Here is a 19,989-nt window from a genome sequence, read left to right as displayed (position 1 = left end):
GCCTGAACATGAGCCAGCAGTGTGCCCAGGTGGCCAAGAGAGCCAATGGCATCCTGGCTTGAATCAGGAGTGGTGTGGTCAGCAGGAGCAGGGAGGTCATTCTGCCCCTGTACTCTGCACTGGTTAGACCACACCTTGAGTACTGTGTCCAGTTCTGGGCCCCCCAGTTTAGGAGGGACATTGAGATGCTTGAGCGTGTCCAGAGAAGGGCAACGAGGCTGGGGAGAGGCCTTGACCACAGCCCTACGAGGAGAGGCTGAGGGAGCTGGGATTGTTTAGCCTGGAGAAGAGGAGGCTCAGGGGTGACCTTATTGCTGTCTACAACTACCTGAGGGGTGGTTGTGGCCAGGGGGAGGTTGCTCTCTTCTCTCAGGTGGCCAGCACCAGAACAAGAGGACACAGCCTCAGGCTGCACCAGAGGAAATTTAGGCTTGAGGTGAGGAGAAAGTTCTTCACTGAGAGAGTCATTGGACACTGGAATGGGCTGCCCGGGGAGGTGGTGGAGTTGCTGTCCCTGGAGCTGTTCAAGGCAGGATTGGACGTGGCACTTGGTGCCATGGTCTAGCCTTGAGCTCTGTGGTAAAGGGTTGGACTTGATGATCTCGGAAGTCTCTTCCAACCCTGATAATACTGTGATACTGTGTAACCACATCTGTAAATTAGAAACTAATATATCCAGAAGACCTGAGTGGGAATGATCTGCTGTGCATAAATCAGAAGAGACCTATGAAATGTCATGAAATTGTTCCATGTACCTAGAATAGATCTATTTTCATTCTATCTCTGGCAGCTTTTGGTAGAAAGTGCCACAAATGAAATGTTAATTTTCATTGAAAACAAAATGAAAATCGATGTGGTATACTGACAGCATGCAGAGCAGACACCCTATGTGCCTGACAGCCTAAGCTGTCTCACTAAGAATGAGCTCATTTTTGCTTCATAGGCAAAAATTACTTAGTGTGCATTATGAAGGAATTGCAGTAGCTCATTCTTGACCCTGAAATCACACATCCCTGATATTCCAGGTCAGCAGGCCTTCAGTTTTAGAATTTATTCATCTGAAACACATTATTTTCTCATAAAAATGCAGCGCCCCTAAGCTATCGATACTTATGGCTATCCTGCTAACAAAAATAATTGCAGTCTTTCTTACTCACAAGAGACTGTACATACCTGTTCTCACCCAGGAAGACTTCATCAACTGAGACACATTAAGCTTAGGATAATGAAAGGCTGAAGGGAAAACAGAACGAAGGAAAAGCATAAGAATTATATTCTCAACAACATTCATAAAAGAAGAAAGCATTTAATAACTTATACTGTCAGTAAGCATTGTATTTACACAGATGCATTACTAGTCCTGAGGCTATGCAGGCACAATGCTAAAGAAAATCCTCTGAACACACTCCCCAGCCCATCTCTGAACAAAAAGAAGCTAACTGAAGCAGTCAGATTTATTACCTGAAAGATTCCAGGCTGCTGTACTGAGGTCACTGCTCCTAGAAACGTAAAAGCTCACTGTCTGAATGGTGACTCTTACTGAGCTAGCTGCAGGATCAGACTTTTGCTCAAAGGGCAGCAAGGCAACCCATGAGCATCTCAGAATAAAATTAAGACCTTCTCTGAGGCAGAAACTACACAGAAACACGGAACATATAGAGCAGAAATCTAAGTACAGCTGTGTTCCAGTCCTGTGCAGGGGGAAGAATTTAAAACCCACCAACCTGATATTTTCATGGGGTTTAGTTTTTATTAAAAAACAGCAAATCAACACAAATGCCACGAACAAGCAAACAGAAAAGTCACAGATAAATGTATTTAGAAACGTTGATGCAGGCAAATCTCATAGTTTTTGTGCTTGGCTTGGTGGCTCCAAGCTTTCCTGATTTTTCAGTTTTTCCAAAGAAGCTCTGCTCCAGAGCAAAACTCTTGCCCCTGTGAACTAAATAAAGTCTATTTCCACTAGCTTCACCAGGAATATGATTTTTCCTAAGGTTTCCACTGGAGAGCAGTAAACACATGTTCAGAAACAAGTGAAGATGGGGGCTGGGCCAACAATTTCCTCAAGGGAAGTCTTAAGCTTCACTAAGGCAATAAGGAAGAGGAATAGTCTTAACTCTCTCAAAATACTTAATCCAGATGCTAAGCATTATACAAAGGTTAATTTTCAAACCATTTCATGGATAAACAGAATTAAATTACCTAGTCCATGCTAGACTGATTTAGAGTAAACATATCTAGTCTGCAGTTGTAGAACAGTTTGCCACTATTGCACATTTCAAAGAAAGAGAAAATTATTCTTTTTTTCTAATTTAATTATGCAGTAATATATAGAATAGATGATGCCTGTGAGTTTACCTAAAACCAGCTTCTTTTGCCCTTTAATAATATTACGCATTTTTTGTTAAGGCAAGAGCAAAATAGTCACGGCTTATGTTGTGCATTTTAATAGCTTTATAAATAGTTCTATTAAAAAATAATGATTACTCCACCTTTATTTCAATAATAGCACCACAAGCTTCAAGAAAATCACACGTGATTTACTTTGTGACTTACAGCTCAAAAGGATACCAGAACATGGGCCTTTATTCTGAACCCAAAATTTCATCCCTCTAATGCACTGATCAGGATGCATCCAACTTCCAAAACTCTCAGAGACCTAAAAAGCAGCTCACAGTCCATTAAAACATATTTAATTTTGGCATCCTGCTTCTTCTGATTGCAGCTTTTCAAATGGAGTTCTATTTACTCTGGTCACACAATGGTTTACTTCAATTTAGAAATACAACCCAAACGAAAAAAAAGCAGAAACTAAACTGCATCTCTTGCTTTTCCATGGAAAGAGCAAGACAGGAACATCAAAAACCTTCCAGTGCCTATAAAACTCTGCATTCCTAGCAGTTGTGAATTTTTTAAGCCAAAATCATGCATTGCCTCAATTGTGCTTCTCACATTTTTTCTAATTAGTACTTGAAAATGATTTAATTCATGCAAATGGCTGGATGACTATGCACTTCAACTGCTCACAGAATTAGTGACATTGAAAAATAAAATTACTTGAGCAAAAGAGTTTGAAACTGAAAAGGAGTAGGTGCTGTGATCACTGGCAACGAAGGCTGAGTTCTATAATCTGCTGAAGAATGCATGAAATGATGGACACTTCTGCAACGGAGACCACGCGCGCAAGGTGGAAAAGCCAGGCTCCGGCTCTTGTTACGTAGGTCACTCAAGTGTCCCAGCAACACACATGGTCAGATCCTGAGCTCAGCCAGAGGCCTTGCACTGCAACAAAATCCTACCTGCACCCTGAACCTCACAATTCAAACCAGCACAGATCAATTGCTATTCTGAGGGGGCAGCTGGATAGACGAAATGCAGTTCCTAGTTAGATTGCAGCTGGTCTGCTCATGACTGTAGACACATTAATGAAATAGATGCTGGCATCTCAAGAAGACTCTTAACATGCAGTCCTGAAACGCTGTAGTGGGGGGCCACATAGGCCCCAATAGGCTTACACATTGTCCCGGGTTTGGGCTGATCCCTCCCCCGGGAAGAAAATTCACAACACAAACCCCCCTTCTTTTTGAAAGTCAGGGAAAGATGAAATTGTATTTTCTTATAGTATAAGTATAACAATGTAAAGAGAGATAATAACTAGAGAAGGAAGGAAGGGAAAAAAACAATACAATAACCTTAAGGGAGATGGGGAGGGGGTCAAGCGGCGGCGAAGCAGCAGAAGCAGCAGTAGCCAAAACAGCAGCCGGGGAAGATAGGCGAAGCTGAAGCAGCCGAAGCCAGTGGGAGAAGGGGAGAACAAACTGTGCTTCTAGACATTAAGTTCTTGATGCTCCAATGAAATTATAATAACTTATCTATTGTTGCCATTTATGTGGCCTATCCCTGGAATGTTCATTTCTCCCCTATGTCTCAGCTCAAACGGCCACACATATGCCTTGCCTGGCCATGCTTTTCTGCCCAAACCAGAGGTAAACACATTCAACAGACAAGAGGGGCACAACAGGCCTGGTTCCACATGTTTGGCCTGCCCAGGTTGTACAAGGCGTTGTGCAGGTGGTTGCGTCAGCCCACGCGCTTAGCGTACGGCCCACCGGGTGTAGGGCCCATGCTATCCCCATATCTGGGGGACTAGACCTGTGGACCCTTCCTAATTTGGTGTGTTTTGGCTGACTGCCAGAAGCCTACTGGACGATGTTGTGGCCAAAGGACCATCAATCTCGGCCCGCATCTGATAAATAGAGCAACCCAGGTAAACAAGGTGCTCTTGCCACTCTCTCCACTCACCTCTCCCTGCCTGCCTGCTGCCTGGGGCCACTACCTCTGCTTTACGTGATCCTTTGTTCCACGGCACTCTGCGCCGACCCAGTGGATGGTGGAACGAGGCGCTCCCGGCCAGCCGCCGCTCCAGCGCGCCGCTGCAGCCCCATCGTGCCTGTGGAACCTTCTCAGGCAGCCTGCCCCAACTCAAATTGAACTATCAGCTCCACGGGAAATCAGCCACATGGCTTTTGCCATAGATATTTCGGGACCACAGATACTGAGACTTCCAACTAGTGAGCAGTTGAACTCTCTTGATTCAAGTTGCTAAGGAATTGTATTTTTACCAGCGGCAGTTTGTGCCACAAGACTCTCTGACCAGGACATTTCTAAAACCTCGACCAAGCTGCTTAATTCAGCTGTAAATAGACATTCTGTGAAATAGTTTCACCAACCATACCAAAGAATTTGTGTGGGTTAGCTGAACATAAATTTAGGGGAAAATCCTCTTTGCATACATTAATAAATTATTCAATAACCTTCAAATCGGCCTCATCTCGCCCCAAACTCAGACTCAAACCCCTCTATAACAAGCACCATAATACATAATGGCACTGATTCACTGCGGACTGAAAAGGCAAAGTCTCACCTAGTCACTCAGAAACTTCTTGACAGCAGTGTGAAGCACATCACTTAGGCAACATGGCCTTCACCAGATGTTGCAACAGGGATCTCTCATGCCCTCTCACAAACAGGTGTGGGATTACATGTGTGAGATAGAACTGGTACCATACTGATCATTCTTATTTCTGATAAATGGAGAAATAGTAATGGAAAGCATGGAAGGGATGCAGTACTTGGAATGAGAAGGCATCAACTGAAAAATAAGATTTTATGAAAATATTGAGGTGTGGGCAAAGGTAACAAACCATATCTGTTCAAAGCCTGATGAAAAATCCACCTACAAAAAGGTGCTGATTAGTTTCTGGAATCTTTGGACCACTCACATTATTTTATATTATCTTATTGACCCTGCAACACCTCCAAGACATCTTAAATAGATGCCACCCATCGAAGTGCTACTACTTATGGCACTGAAAAATACAGCAAGTCCCAAGGCAACCCTATTTAAAGTCATAATAAAACCAAAGATACTTATTCAGGGTAAGCTCATGAAGGCAAGTATTCCTCATCTAGTCCACAGCTAGCCTTTGCCTGTCCTCAGAGAAATCTTCCAGCCATAAACAGAGACCAAATATAATCTTTCTTACTGCTTTAATGACCTAGCACCCCCAAACCCTGACTAGATTTGAGTTTCTTTCTGCTGACATGGAGCTCATAGCCATGTAACCAGATTACAATGTAAAATGTGATTTGTAAGTTGGATAACACTAAATAAGCATGCAGGAAAAGTGTAAACTGAGCATGTGAATATAAGCACTTAAATCACCTAGAATCTGTGGGGGAAAGAAAAATCTGGAAGTGATATTACACAAGTAGCTTTTCCTTAGTATGAATCAGCTTCAACCCTTTGACAGCTCAGCTCTCCTACAAATAATTTCTTTTTCTTCAGATGCAGACTGTAAAACTTACAAAATCATATACAGAGCCCTTAGGGGGGGAAAATATAAAGTCACTACCAAGAGTATTAACTGTTAGCATGCCTGATAAGTAAGGCAGAAATAGCATAGAATAGTATGGCATGGAGTATTTTGTATTTACATGTAAACAGTGACATATGTGAGTTGCTCATATGTAAATATCAAAGATTATCCCCAAACTTACACTGAAAGGCAGAGGGTCACATATTAATTTGCACAGAGTAAAGCAACTATCTAAGGAAGATCTTTGTGACACTTTCCCTGCTATGACTGCTCTGTAAACCAAGGAGGAGGATAAATGAAGAGAGCAGAGACCTAGAGAAAAACATTGAAGCATATTCCTGCCAAAGTTGCTTTGAGCTTCTGGTTGTTGTTTATCCTCAACAAACTGCTGAATAAGACATCTTAAGAAGGATCTGCCCAATGCTGCTGAGCCTTTGGGCATGATTTCTAACTCTAAATACTGAAGATCTAAACCCCTTTGGCTCAAAATACTGTCACAGCAACAGTGCAAAAAAGCTGTAGAAACAGCTAAAAATAACTGAGTTGGTTGCCTTGCTTACAAAATCATATGAGCTACATTCATTACTGTGCTTGCTGACGGACTCAGAGCTCTAACAAGCTGAGAAACACTGTTCCCACTCTGCTGACTTATCAAATGGAACCAGGTCTGGTATTCCAAAACAATGACTACAAACACGATGAAGAGCTACTGAGACCAAACTAGACATGTTCAAATCAGATGAGGAGGACAGCTCATTTTATCTGCTGCAAATCTACAGTAAATTGCAACAAGCAAGTCAAATGCTGACTAGATGTACCTTGATTTAGAACACCATGGCCACCGAATCCTCATATTTTCTACATGGCAAACCTTGAGGAGATCTTAGAGTTCTTAAAAGTTCCGAGTTACTGAATTCACATTTAATAGATTTCATTTCATTACATGTGGGGTTTTTACATTTATTTGTTGTACAACAATCCAAAAAAATTTAGTCTAGACCAATTTGAAGGCCATCTTCAACATTTCTCTATCTAATAAATTCAGAGACACCACCACCGAACTCTAGCTAAGACCTCTGATGCAAGTGCTATGCTCTGTTGGCAGCATTCATTCAATAAACTATGGCAGCAGTTGCAGGTCTCAGTCATTGCTGATTAGTAATTCTGCCTTGCAACACTAAGTGTGTGTTTGAGGATTTGAGGTTTGGTATTGCTTGGGAGACTTTCTTGATTAAAGGGGAGGAAGAAGAATTTTATTTGATGTCCTGTGGCCTACGCAGGAATGATACTGCCACACAGTCAGCATTCTTGTTTAAAATCACCAGTGAGGATAAACAAACAACTCCTGAAGCCCAAAGACACTCCCTGACCCCTTCACACACTGCTTTGCATGGCTTCCTCATTAACATGTGAGCTATCACAGGACTCTGCTGGCATTGGCCAGGAATCAGTCACACTGCCAGGCACTACAAGCATGCAAATAACATAGAGTAAGCTCCTGCTGTGAGCACTGAGGAAATCACCTTCAAATTTCCTAAATGCCATCACAAAAGGAAGCTAAGAGCAGTGTACATACATGTTTAATACAAACTTTTCTCCCCTGTGACCTGCCTGTCTTTCAGGATATGCTGGCCTCAGTAAAAACTCTGTTGTCAGCTAATTGCACTGTAACTCCACATCCAAAAGATGGATTCTCAGCAAGGGGCAACCTGCAAATTCAGTACAAGTGTCTAGAATATGTGGGTAAAATGAAAAACTGGAAGACCTGATGTGTGTACATCACAGGGGAAAAAAAAAGTGACACTAAAAATAATACCCAAGAGAATAAAAATAATAAACTCCACAGCCAAGGTGCAAAAGAGTTGATGTGGTATAAAGAGAAGTATTCCAAGTTGTGCTGGGGGAAGTACAGGCAGGATGTTAGGAGGAAGTTCTTCACAGAGAGAGTGATTGGCATTGGAATGGGCTGCCCAGGGAGGTGGTGGAGTCACCATCCTTGGAGGTGTTCAAGAAAAGCCTGGATGAGGCACTTAGTGCCATGGTCTAGTTGACTGGACAGGGCTGTGTGCCAGGTTGGACTGGATGATCTTGGAGGTCTCTTTCAACCTGGTTGATTCTATGGTTCTATGATCTTTAAAGCTAGCAAGGCATGAGCAACATTTAATCTGAATTCAGAGAAATGCTGTGGCCTTACAAGGAACAAAAGAAATGACAGTCATCTACAGAGAAGGATTCTCAGCAGTCTTGGTCCTGGCTCAGTTAAATACAACAACCTGCTATGTGTTTTAAATGATCATGCTGAAAAGTGAAAACAAAAAGTTTCAAAAAGCTCATGTGCAGTCATCATATGTCAATTTAAAGATGCTACAGAGAACAACTGCTATTGACAAACTCTCTTATATCTTTGCTAACATACTGTATAGCTGCATAATAAAGAGCAGCTGCCAGCAGGCCTGATTCTCCAGTAGACATTTAACTGTGTCAGGAGAGAACCACTGTGTCAAGTGCTAGGCAACTATACAGCTCACAAAAAAATAAATCTGGTAATTATAAATCTGCTTTGGAAAGCACAGTGATATAGAACAAACTCTGAAACAGTTACTGGGTTAAGAGTAAGACCTGCCACCAGGAAAGGCAAGTACTATTCTCTCATGATGTTGCTTACATTCATGTGGTTATTTCTACCAGGAACAATCCATCAGTGTAGAAAAGTAAGTGATGAGTTTAGAAACCTGCCACCTGAAAAATCTAACCAAACCTAAGTTGTCAAGGCTGAGTGTCAAGCAAACACTGCTATGCTGACAGTTCCCACTAATCTAGGGTTAGGACGGCCATAGTCTGGAGAAAGTGCACAGTTAACACAAGCCCAAGGTAACAGTAAACCCTGCTGAGAAGCAGCAAAGCCCCTGTAGGCAAATCCACAGGCACACAAATCAGATCACACTGCACAGCAATATTGATTGAGGTTACTTCTTTTTTTTTTTTTTAAATCTGGACTAAGAGCAGAGGAAACAAAGCCAAGTTAAACACAACTGGCTCAGTGAGGATGACGAGGAAGGCAACAAGTTGCTGTAACACTCTGTATGCGTTGTATGTAAGCATAGAGAGGGATATGTATTTGCTCTGCAGAAGCAAAGTCAATGAAGTGCTGCTGCATTATCACACACAAAAGTACTTTGGAATTGAAGAGAGAAAAACTTACTAAAAATAAATGTATCTCACAGGCTTGGCGAACAGCAAGTACTCACGTTCAGCAATTTGTTGCACAGGAAAGCTGAGGTAGAAGCTGAATTCCACCACAGACAAGTTTCTTAGCTGCTCACTGACTTCAGATCCATTCAGAAAACCATATCTGTCTCGGATGGCAAAAACAATGCTCACAGGGCCTTGCCGAAATGCTGCCCTGGGGCTGCTCAGAGTTATATTCAGTATCTGAAAAAACAAAATTGAAACACAGTCAGCAATGTTAAATCATTAGCTTTTCCATTCTTTCCTTGATAATCTAACACATGGAAGGGGGAGGGAAGTTCACATTGAAACTGAGGAACATCTATTACACATTTTTTCAGCCAGCTGAATCTCAGAAAAGGCAAAGTTACCTACAAATTCCTCTTCTAAGAGTTCTCCTTTAATGGCAGTTACAACTCAGAATGATCCAGAAGCTACAGCCCAGAAAATTATATTTAAAAAAACACTTAGAGAGTCACAAAAATAAATCCACTGTTAAAGAAGTCTCAGATAAGTACCAAACTGTGTGGAACAGACAGGAAGAGATTACCATAAACAAACAATTTGCAAATGGATGTTATCTTGATGAAAATTTCCTGTGCCATGCATAACTAGACCCTGCCACTGGCTAGAAGCCTTCTTTTGGCACCACTATACACCACAATTGTGTTCACACAGATATAGCTCCTCCAGAGAGTAAGCAAATATTTGAAATCAAAGTTTGCTAGGCTGGTAGCCCAAGAAATTTCTTTCGCATGTTCTATCTGCAGTCTATCCACTCACACTGCATCAGCTGCAAACTTCTGAGCACTTTATTTTACTTACTATATTGTACTTCAGGGATCATAATGTTTATGTCAATTTTGTTTCAATGATTTTATTTTAGGGTACACAGACAGACATATATGGGGCAGTTAAGTACCATGATAACATTTCTATTAATCTTAGTATTACAACAAAACTAGATTAAATTTAAGAATTCAGAGAGAAAAGGAAGTTGGTCTCAGTAAGTTCAATTACTGACTTCCCAGTGAGTTTTAAACTCACTGGGAAGTCAGTAATTCAACTTAAACACGTACACGGTATTTTCCATACGTGAAGTTCCAGTAGCAGCTGCCACAGATATCATATACTGCTGTATATCTAGACCTTGGAAGAAAGTGTCATGTTTGCTCACATAAGAGCAGAATGCTTATCACTCCTATATTCCTTAATATGATTCCCTGAGTGGTAGTGAAAGTTGTCTTCCAGCAAAAATATTCTAATCATACTCTAGTCTAATAGTAAGATCTGATGGGAATGACTTTGATAAAGGTTGAGGTAACCTTTATATGACAAACTATAAACTCTATTATTAATGCTCTTGTATATAAACTATCATCTTGGACCATTTTTCTCAAGAAGTGTGAAACCAGAGAGATAAGTGATGCCATTCTGTTTTGTAAGAGAAAAAAATAAATCCAAAGTTCACCACAAAGCCTCATAGTTGTATGTACAACTGAGATGGCAAGGAGTAGCCAGCGAATACCTAACTTATTTTACTGGCTGGATAAAACTCTGCTAGGCAACCAGCAACAGAACAAGGGGACACAGCCTCAAGTTGCGCTGAGGGAAGTATAGGCTGGATATTAGGAGGAAGTTCTTCAAAGAGAGAGCGATTTGCCATTGGAATGGGCTGCCCAGGGAGGTGGTTGAGCTGCTGTCCCTGGAGATGTTCAAGAAAAGACTGGATGAGGCACTTAGTGCCATGGTCTAGGTGAACTGGATAAGACTGGGTGATAGGTTGGACTGGATGAGCTTGGACGTCTCTTCCAACCTGGTTGATTCTATGATTCTAAATACAGGGCAACCAAAGGTGGGGAGAGAAAGGGACAGACACAAAACATGCTAATCTTACCTGCACAGTGAAGTTGTAGAATTCCTGGTGTTTGCTCACCTCCCTGAAGGCCATTGCCAGCCCTTTCTCAATGCGCCGGCTAAAGTTGCAGAATCCAACATCCACATTCCGAGGCACAAACTGAAGCACTGAAGGCAAAGAGTACACATTATTTCTGAAGAGAAGTATTTTCCATGAGAGAGAACAAAACAAGAAAGAGAATACACAAGGTTAACATTTCCATGGCATTCAGGACCTACCTGGTGAAACAGTGGGCAAAAATATAGATGAAACACATTTTGTGTGGGTGTCACAACAGTGACAAAATACCCAGTGTCCTCTTGCATACTGACAGACCTTCACTACCTACATGTGGCTAAGTTTACATGACTTGAACACTGAATCAGCCACACTGAAGTCCTTGGTATTCAATATGTCAATCAAAATCTTAAGGAAAAAGAGCAACAAATCTATTTTTCTTGTAGAGTGAAATACAATATTTAGCTTGTTGAAAAGACCCCATATTGAGTCCCTTAAAATACATCTGTATAACACCTTCAAAATACCTAATAAGCAACAATCTTTTAAAACTATATATATACACAACTTAAAGTCTTTCAAAGGAGAGAAAGAGTATCTGTATAACAACCATGTTAAGCAGGCAAAAAAGACATGAGGACTGCATAAAGACATCATGTCTTACCAAACAGCTAGAGTACAAACAACACACGAAACATACCTGAACAAGAGTACACTGTTTAATTCTGCCTCTATGCATCTCATTACACAACCAGGTAACCAGGTGATTTTGCTATGCAGATAGTGCCTGATGAAGATTTTCAATGATAGTAGACTTCACATAAACTGCTGCCATAGAGCAGCCAGGGAAAGCTGAATGATACATGAGCAATTCTCCTACTCAATTTACATAAGAGCGATCGATCCTTTTGCTCACTATTCTCCTACAGAAAGAGAATTCTGAAAAGTAGCCTTTAAGGTAAACACAACTTGAAACTTGATTCAAATATTACAAAGCAGCACTACTGTGTTTTTATGAGTAGATGTCACACATAAAGTTCATTATCTTCACAGCTTTTGAGGCAAGATTGCAACGCATCAAAAACTCATCAAATTATGGAGTTAACTCTTTAGAATTTATCATCTCTCAACCATTGATCCAGCAAGTCTTTCACTATCAACCAGGAATTAAGATGCACAGAGCACAGGGTTTTGACTTGACCTTGCATATTTAATCGTAAGTGAAGGAGTATGAATCAACATGAAGCTACATCATCTCTTTCTGTCAGGAAAAACTCACCTGTCTGAACCTGGAATCTGTTGTCTGGCACAGTGAAAGAAGGATGCAGTGAGAGGATTGTGGGGGCCTCACCACGAAGAAGACTGCTGTTCATGAGCGCGTTTATAACAGCAATTGCCGTGTAAACAAAAGGACCTGATGTCACCAAGAAAGCAAATTTGGGGGAGATTTTATAGACCTATGAAAAAGAAAATTCAAAAATAAATAAATAAACTCCACGGGGAATTTGGCAACGCTTTAGGCCTGCATAGTCTCACACATCTCAAAGCCACATCATTAAGATGCAGGAAATTGAAGCCTTTCTTTTTCAAACAGGGAGCAGAAGCACAAACAACTCTGATAGTGTCGTGTCTAGCAGCCTCTGTTCTAGGTGCGACTACCTCTCTTCCATACAACGCATTCACAGCACTTCTTGATTTACCACATCCCAGCAGAGCAGCGCTCCCCACTCACCTGCATTCCTCTGGAGTGCATTAGAATTCTCATTAATAATTGGCTTGTTTACTGAACTACTTGCAGTTTGCTGAACTTCTGCATTTCAGTCATATACTACATAATGAATACATTCTACATCATTCACATCTGATACGCATGGAGCAAAATACACCTAACCTGTGGTTTATGCATATAATGTTCATTATGTTCAGAATTAAAAGTCCTTCCTTCCAGAGAACACTTCTACCTGCTTATTTCAGCACAGTTAACACAATTGCAATTTTCCTCTTTCAGTTCATCTACTGACTTTGAATTTTCTTACAAGCCCTGAGGAGCCTTAATCATCATATAAGAAATGAGACTGTAAGTTAAATACAAATTTAGGTGAATGCTTCCATGAAGAATCATAGAATCAACGAGGTTGGAAGAGACCTCCAAGATCATCCAGTCCAACCTAGCACCCAGCCCTAGCCAGTCAACTAGACCATGGCACCAAGCGTCTCATCCAGTCTTTTATTCAACACCTCCAGGGATGGTGACTCCACCACCTCCCTGGGCAGCCCATTCCAATGGCAAATCACTCTCTGTGAACAACTTCATCCTAACACCCAGACTACACATCCCCTGGCACAACTTAAGACTATGTCCCCTTGTTCTGTTGCTGGTTGTCTGGGAGAAGGGATCAACCCCCACCTGGCCACAACCTCCCTTCAGGTAGTTGTAGACAGCAGTGAGGTCATCCCTGAGCCTCCTCTTCTTCAGGCTAAACAACCCCAGCTCCCTCAGCCTCTCCTCATAGGGTTTGTGTTCCAGGCCCCTCACCAGCTTTGTCACCCTTCTCTGGACATGTTCCAGCACCTCAACATCTTTCTTGAATTGAGGGGCCCAGAACTGGACACAGTACTCAAGATGTGGCCTGACCAGTGCTGAGTACAGGGGAAGAATAACCTCCCTTGTCCTGCTCACCACACTGTTCCTGATACAGGCCAGGATGCCATTGGCTCTCTTGGCTCTTTAAATACCATTTCTCTGTCACCTAAGTAAGAACACAGTGAAGGCTCTTACTTATTTTAACATATTGCAGTGTCTTTTTCAGAGAAACTCTCTCAATATGAAGGACATCTGTTTACTCAGTGTTCCTTTTTTTCCCTCTTTGGTTTACTCTTCAAGTGTGCTTTATTTGCCTACAGCACTGACACTAAAGTATTCTGAGATGTCCAATATGTTGGTCTCAGAAATAATCTCAACCAGAAAACCAAAGTTCCAAATAAATGTGGATCTCTTTGTTGAAGATATGTTACTTGCCAGCTCCGTGCTGGCATAGGAGTACATTAGACACCTTCAGCTTCAAGATCAGTCTTATATAAAGCACAGTGCTACTTAAATTGTGACCCACATGTTCCTTACTGGCATTTCTGCAACAGTGCAACATGATGGCAATTGCTGAGGTCAGACAGTAAGAAGCTCTTTTGCATTCTCTAAACAATAGGCATTTGAAAGAAATCACCTTCACCAAAACAAACCACTTCAGAAGCAGAAGGAAAAAAAAAAGACCAAAAAACCCTATACTGCTCATTATTCCCTTTCCTCCTTCTTGGTTCACAAATATATGCAAGATCCAGATTATATTTTAAATGGATTTAGACCCACAGAACTCAAATTTGTTTGACATGAATAATATGCACAGATCTTCGCAGCTCCTCTTATCTGAAATTTTATCATTTCATCTCAGGATGAAATTATCTCTGCAGCTCCAGTTTGTCAAACAGAAACAGCTGTTATAATGGGTAAGACATGCCAAAAGAAAGTTATCCATTACTTGCATAGGAGACTACATAAAAGGCTAGAAAAGGAGGAATTAGAATTACAAATCTCAGTGACAATTTGTTGGTGATTTCTAAAGTAATATATGCAGCGGAAGAAAGACCTAGTGTAGCAAGCATATACTATGCACTAGTTTGGTATTTCAGACAAGAAAGCAAGCCTCTCATAACTAACTCAGCTGTCCCTCATCCCTGACCTGCTGCAGTGCACCATAGATGCAATGAAAGCAGTCTATCTCAAGCATTCTCCTGGAACGCTGTATCATCTTTTTGGTCTTAACAGCTAATACTGTTTCTCTTTTGTGCCTCAGTGGAGCAGAAGAGTTACAACAGCCCCAGAAGAATGGAAATAAAAACCTCCCCACTTAAGTATGAGGTAGGTAGATTAGAACCACTAAGGGTCAAAACAATAACTATTTCTGCTTGAGACACTGTAGGTTGGTCTGGAGTTAGCTTCCTACAACTTAATTCAGACGACAGGAATAATGCAGCCATGCCAGCATGATGCTGCCTTAAAAACGAAACATAGAGAAACCTGTAAAGTTATCTGGGATAGATGAGCACAGTTCATGAGCAAAACTCATCCCTTGATTCATGGATGAGAACAGCTCCTCTTAGCACAGCTTTAACGGTCCTCCACTCAACTCTCTCTTGAAGGTTTCAACCCTACTGCCAAGACAGCTTGAAGGTAACAAATTAGCCACCTGAATCACTACGTTTTAGAGGGCACCTATTAAAGTAAACCAGGTGTAGTGGTTTGAAAATTTCTTATTCTAATTGCTGAGGCAAGAAAGCTCAAGAAGCATACAGAAATCTGTGTGCACTTGGAAGCCATTCCCACAGCAAAAGCAGAAACATTTAGTAGGAACAGAGAGCCCCTCAAGTTAAGCTCTCCCTTCTCTGAAGTTCAACAGCAAATCCAACTTTGCTGTTTGCAGGACACAACCTGTCTCACTGAAAGCTAGCCTCATAATAGATCCCAGTACAGAAAGTTTTCAAGCCTTGCTTTACCAGAGGCTAGAAGAGTATTTTGGGAAAATATCACTGTTATGCCTACTCTGTGCCTTACGATGTTCCCTAAGCATTTGCTATTGATTATTGTCCACTAAAATATTTGATTAGATGCACCTTTTCTACAACCTAATCCATGCCTGCACTCCACCGTATTATGCTGTGCAAACATCTGGCAGAAAGCATAAACAAACGATTTCCTCACTGCCACCTTATTAAGCAGCCTGTAAAGAGCCTGCAGAGAGCATTTAACTTCCTGAAGATGATCTACAAAGGCTCACAGGTCTTAAACATGAAACAAAGCTTCGGCTTCCACCCATAACAGGTTCTTAAGGCAACAATTCTCTCAGCCACCATTTTTACACACCTTAACGGTACCAGCCCGACTTTCAGCAGGAGAGAGAAGTGACGAAGCCAGCAAAAGCCCACAAGGTGGCATGCCTTTGAAAGAAGTTTTTAACTGCCTGACAGTGAACTCTCCTTACTTTGAAGTCAGAAGTTTACTCATTCTGAATTACAGAAACCAATATGCTAAAGATAGACCTAAACCCCTACATTAAATATAGCAAAAGTGTCTGAGGTATTAATTATACTGCATGATAAAATTTCTAAGCGCAAATGATGATGGCAAAAAGCATTTTCCTGCTGGCATGAACTTAATAGTGCATGAGGTCCTGGCAGCAAGTCACTGCCAACACTATTTTATTTCACACCCCAGTGCAACAAAGCTAAGTCAAGGGAACATTGCATAACAGATCTTGTCTGAGTGTCATAAGGTTTATATTACATAAAGTTGACAAAAAATTACTCTTATTCAAACAATAGGGTTGTATTCTTTTGCAGAGGCGATACACTGAGACCAAATGGAAAGAAAGAACTTAAAAGTTTTAGGTTATTCTCACACTGCTGTGAGGATTTTTGCCAGGAAAAAAACTGTCAAAAGTTTTTTCATTAGGCAAGGTTCAATCCTGCCTCCTTTTATTTCCACTTCAACAACTCAATGTTTGAAATACTAAAGCAGCAGAGACCAAAGATTCAACTGAAAAAGCTGGGGGATAGCACAATTCTTTCAGTGTTAAACTCGATTTGTACTTAAAGAGAGCAGCAATTATATCCATTGTTGCCATGGATTTTATTTATAAAGCATACATTACAACCAAGCTAAATTTAACAAGACTGTCTTCTGATTTACTGTGTATATTACAGCACAGCAAGAGGACAACATCTGTGAGCTATAATAGCACACGGAGTAAAAAAGCAACTTAACAGAAGCGTGCTGCTTTACCGTAACTTGCAAAGGTACATGGAGTGCCTAGGTACTCTGTAGTACCAAAGGTCCAGCCTGATTCAGTTTAGCACTACAGGCAAATTGCCTTTAAATTTTTGCATTACATCACCACTCAACATACTGACATTATAGACAGGTCCCTTTAAAAAATGTTTTATTGGAACACCTTCATTAGAGGTAGACATTTGCTACTAATTATTTTGCTATTAATTATTTTTAGTGTAAAGCCCATACTCAAGACATCACAAAGAACACATAAAATAGCACCATTCTAGCATAAAATAAGCATAACTGTTTCCACAGAGATACTCTCTCCTTTTGATAAAAAATGACTTTGCAAAGAATGAAGTTGAAACTATTTATAACAGTAGTTGCCACAGCACCCTACTGAGAGCTCTACAAGGCAAGAGTAGGTGTGAAAGGAAGGAATTCAAGAGGCAAAAATATAAAGATATCAAATGTTTGCTCCAATCAACCTTTAAACACTTAGCAACAGATTTTGTCTTAATGCTGTTACTATGAAGAGGATAAGCACTTTCATATTATTAAAGCCTACAAAGTCACTCAGAATTAGTGTAATTTAATCATCATGAACTTTTGCCTTCTACTTGACTACTCCAGTTTGCTCAATCTGAGGGAATAATTCACAAGCTAGAAGAAAAATCTCTTATTAAAAAAAAACAAAACAAAAACAAAATACACACCCCAAAAAAACCAACTTAAAAAGCTTATTATAGGTAGGTATTGCTAAAAGGATCTAAACTGAACATAATTTGTAGAGGCAGCTCACTGTGGCTGAAGTTTGGCAGAAATTCATAACACTCCTGTCTTGACTGAGTAGCAGAAAGGTATATTCTCAAACAGCAGACAGGAGTTGTTTAATTACTCAGTGCAGTGATTATGGCAGAAGCTGTCAAAACACTGTTTCGCCACACAGATCAGCAAGCAGAAGTTAAAAGCACCAAGAAATTGTGTGCATGGAGAAACTCAAGTTATGTTCAAATATTCAAACTGCTACTTAGGTTAACTTCATAACGAAAATGAGATTATATACTCAGAAAATTAAGGTAGTGTGGTATTGGGCTATCACAACTGATGAGCACAGACAGGAAAAATTGCAAGTACAGCTGAACCTGCAACTACACCAATAATTCCACTTCAGTCCCCAGTATTGAAGTATCTTGCTATGCAGCAAAGGTAACCCCCAAACTACAGCCTTTTCCTATCAGGCAGAGGGGGTGGAATAAAGCCTTTAGATCTCATCCCAACCAAATGCTTACTTCCACAGCACCAAAATATTGTTCAGAGACGACTCCTTGAACATCAAAGTATAGGAAGCCTAAAGAACAATCCAAGACCATGGCAATTCCTAGCTTCCCAGTGGGGGAAGGACAGGACTCACACCTTTTTGAAGGCTTAAAAACAACATGTTGCCATTGCACATCTGATTTTTTTCCCTGCCTTTTTCATCTATGAAACCCTGCATTTAGGATTACACAACTTCCTCTCCAAGTGTTGATGGCCTTGCAAAATAAAACAGCATAAGGCTGTGCAGAAGGTTTTGTTTTAGGTGCTAATCAGCTAACAGGAGAAACAAAACTTTTTAACAAGTATTTGGAAGTGTAAAAGTTCTGTTTCAATTCATCAGCCAAAAGAGGTAAGCAGTAGAGGATAGGCACTCTTTGCTCAACTCTGGCAAAACCAAGAAAGGTCTGTCCAAGAAAATGATGACATTCTTAAAGCTGATGTCATATTAGCATTATAAAACCCCAAAACCAAAACCACACAACCAACATTTAAGTTAGAATAAACGTCTCTGATATAGTATCACATAGGTTGTTTTTAAATCACCATTTTATCCTATGAACTAAACCCAGTGTTTTGCTGTATTGATCAAAGCATACTTACACACACTTCATACCACTTACCTCTAGCTCTACTGATCGCCTGAACTGAACTCTGAGCACTTCCCTGATGGACTCAATGACATTTTGTAGCACAGCTCTTCGGGCCAGCACTGGAAATTAATGTCAGTCAGTAAATAAATTTCAGCTTTATCATTTGGGCTTTGGTTTGAAGCTGTGTTTTCAATTGTGCATAGAATGAAAAAGCAGGCAATGCGATCAGCTGCATCAAACAGTTAAGATGATGGACAAGGAAACAGGCAAAGGTGTGACTGTAGCCTAAAAAGTGACTGTACAAAGAGTTTAAGGAACTCCAGTTTTATTTTCTTGTTTACCCATATCTAATGTGTTTAGCATTCTGCTGAGAGAATCTTCTAAAGAGTCATTGAGACATTCAAACTGGATCTAAAAGTCACAGCACAATCAATCTGACCTGTGCACAATAAACCTTCTGTCATAATACAGTTAAAGACTGTAGGCAATGCATGGAATGTAGATGGTCAGAAAAAAAGGCACAGAAAATACATATATGCTTTTCTCTTAGAAGCAAACCAACATGACACTACTGAAAGGTATAGCCACTGAGTCAGAAACTGCTTTAAAACTCCCCATCCCTGTGGATGTCATGTCTGTTACAGTCACGCTTGAGACTGTGACTATGGAAACCACTGAAAAGTATCATGTTGTCATGCTGCATTTACTTTCCATCAGTAACTTGCCTACAAAACTACTCAAATGTCAGGCTAAAAAAATCTTCCTCATCAACAGCATCCCCAGCTCACCTTCATATCCAGTGGGGTGAGCTTATGCTAATTGTGCTTTGCATATTACAAGTAAATATTAAGGGCAAAACTTGCTGCTTACCACAGAGCACACAGCACTGCAGCAGCTGCCTTGAATTAGTTCACTGGTGGTGTTTTGTTAACAAGCCAGGAAAAGGTGGGAAAGCACCAAAAAAACAAACACAGATGCTGACATAATTAATCTTGAAACACACTAATTTCACTTTTTCTGCTTACAAACACACCAAATCCAATTGATGTAAGTATGGAAGGAGGGAAAAATACAAACATAAGCCAGTATTGCAGAATTACAAAAATAGTAACCAAGTCCAAACAAAACAGTTCTCCTTCACATTATAACATTACCTCACATTCAGGTTTTTGTTTGGTTTGGTGTTTTGTTTTTAAATAGCAGCACCTGAAAGGAGAAACTTAGTCATAACAT

The 19,989-nt window shown here is 40.6% G+C and overlaps 1 protein-coding gene across 4 annotated transcripts in view; it reads right to left on the bottom strand.

Annotated features, from left to right (window-relative positions):
- The window catches only part of KIAA1549 (KIAA1549 ortholog), a 156,519-nt gene that overhangs the window by 59,667 nt on the left and 76,863 nt on the right, over positions 1-19,989 (bottom strand). For all 4 annotated transcript variants that reach the window (XM_064155473.1, XM_064155474.1, XM_064155477.1 and 1 more), the window contains exons 3-7: positions 18,787-18,875; positions 12,302-12,479; positions 11,005-11,132; positions 9,128-9,311; positions 1,174-1,233 (exon numbers count right to left, since the gene is read on the bottom strand). In XM_064155473.1, the coding sequence (XP_064011543.1) occupies positions 1,174-1,233; positions 9,128-9,311; positions 11,005-11,132; positions 12,302-12,479; positions 18,787-18,875 (639 nt within the window). The remainder of the gene's footprint in view (positions 1-1,173; positions 1,234-9,127; positions 9,312-11,004; positions 11,133-12,301; positions 12,480-18,786; positions 18,876-19,989) is intronic.

Source organism: Pogoniulus pusillus, chromosome 15 (assembly GCF_015220805.1).
Source record: "Pogoniulus pusillus isolate bPogPus1 chromosome 15, bPogPus1.pri, whole genome shotgun sequence".
In the NCBI taxonomy this organism is placed as follows: Eukaryota; Metazoa; Chordata; class Aves; order Piciformes; family Lybiidae; genus Pogoniulus; species Pogoniulus pusillus.
Note: the sequence above shows the minus strand (reverse complement) of the source record. Positions and strands in the feature narration are given on the sequence as shown.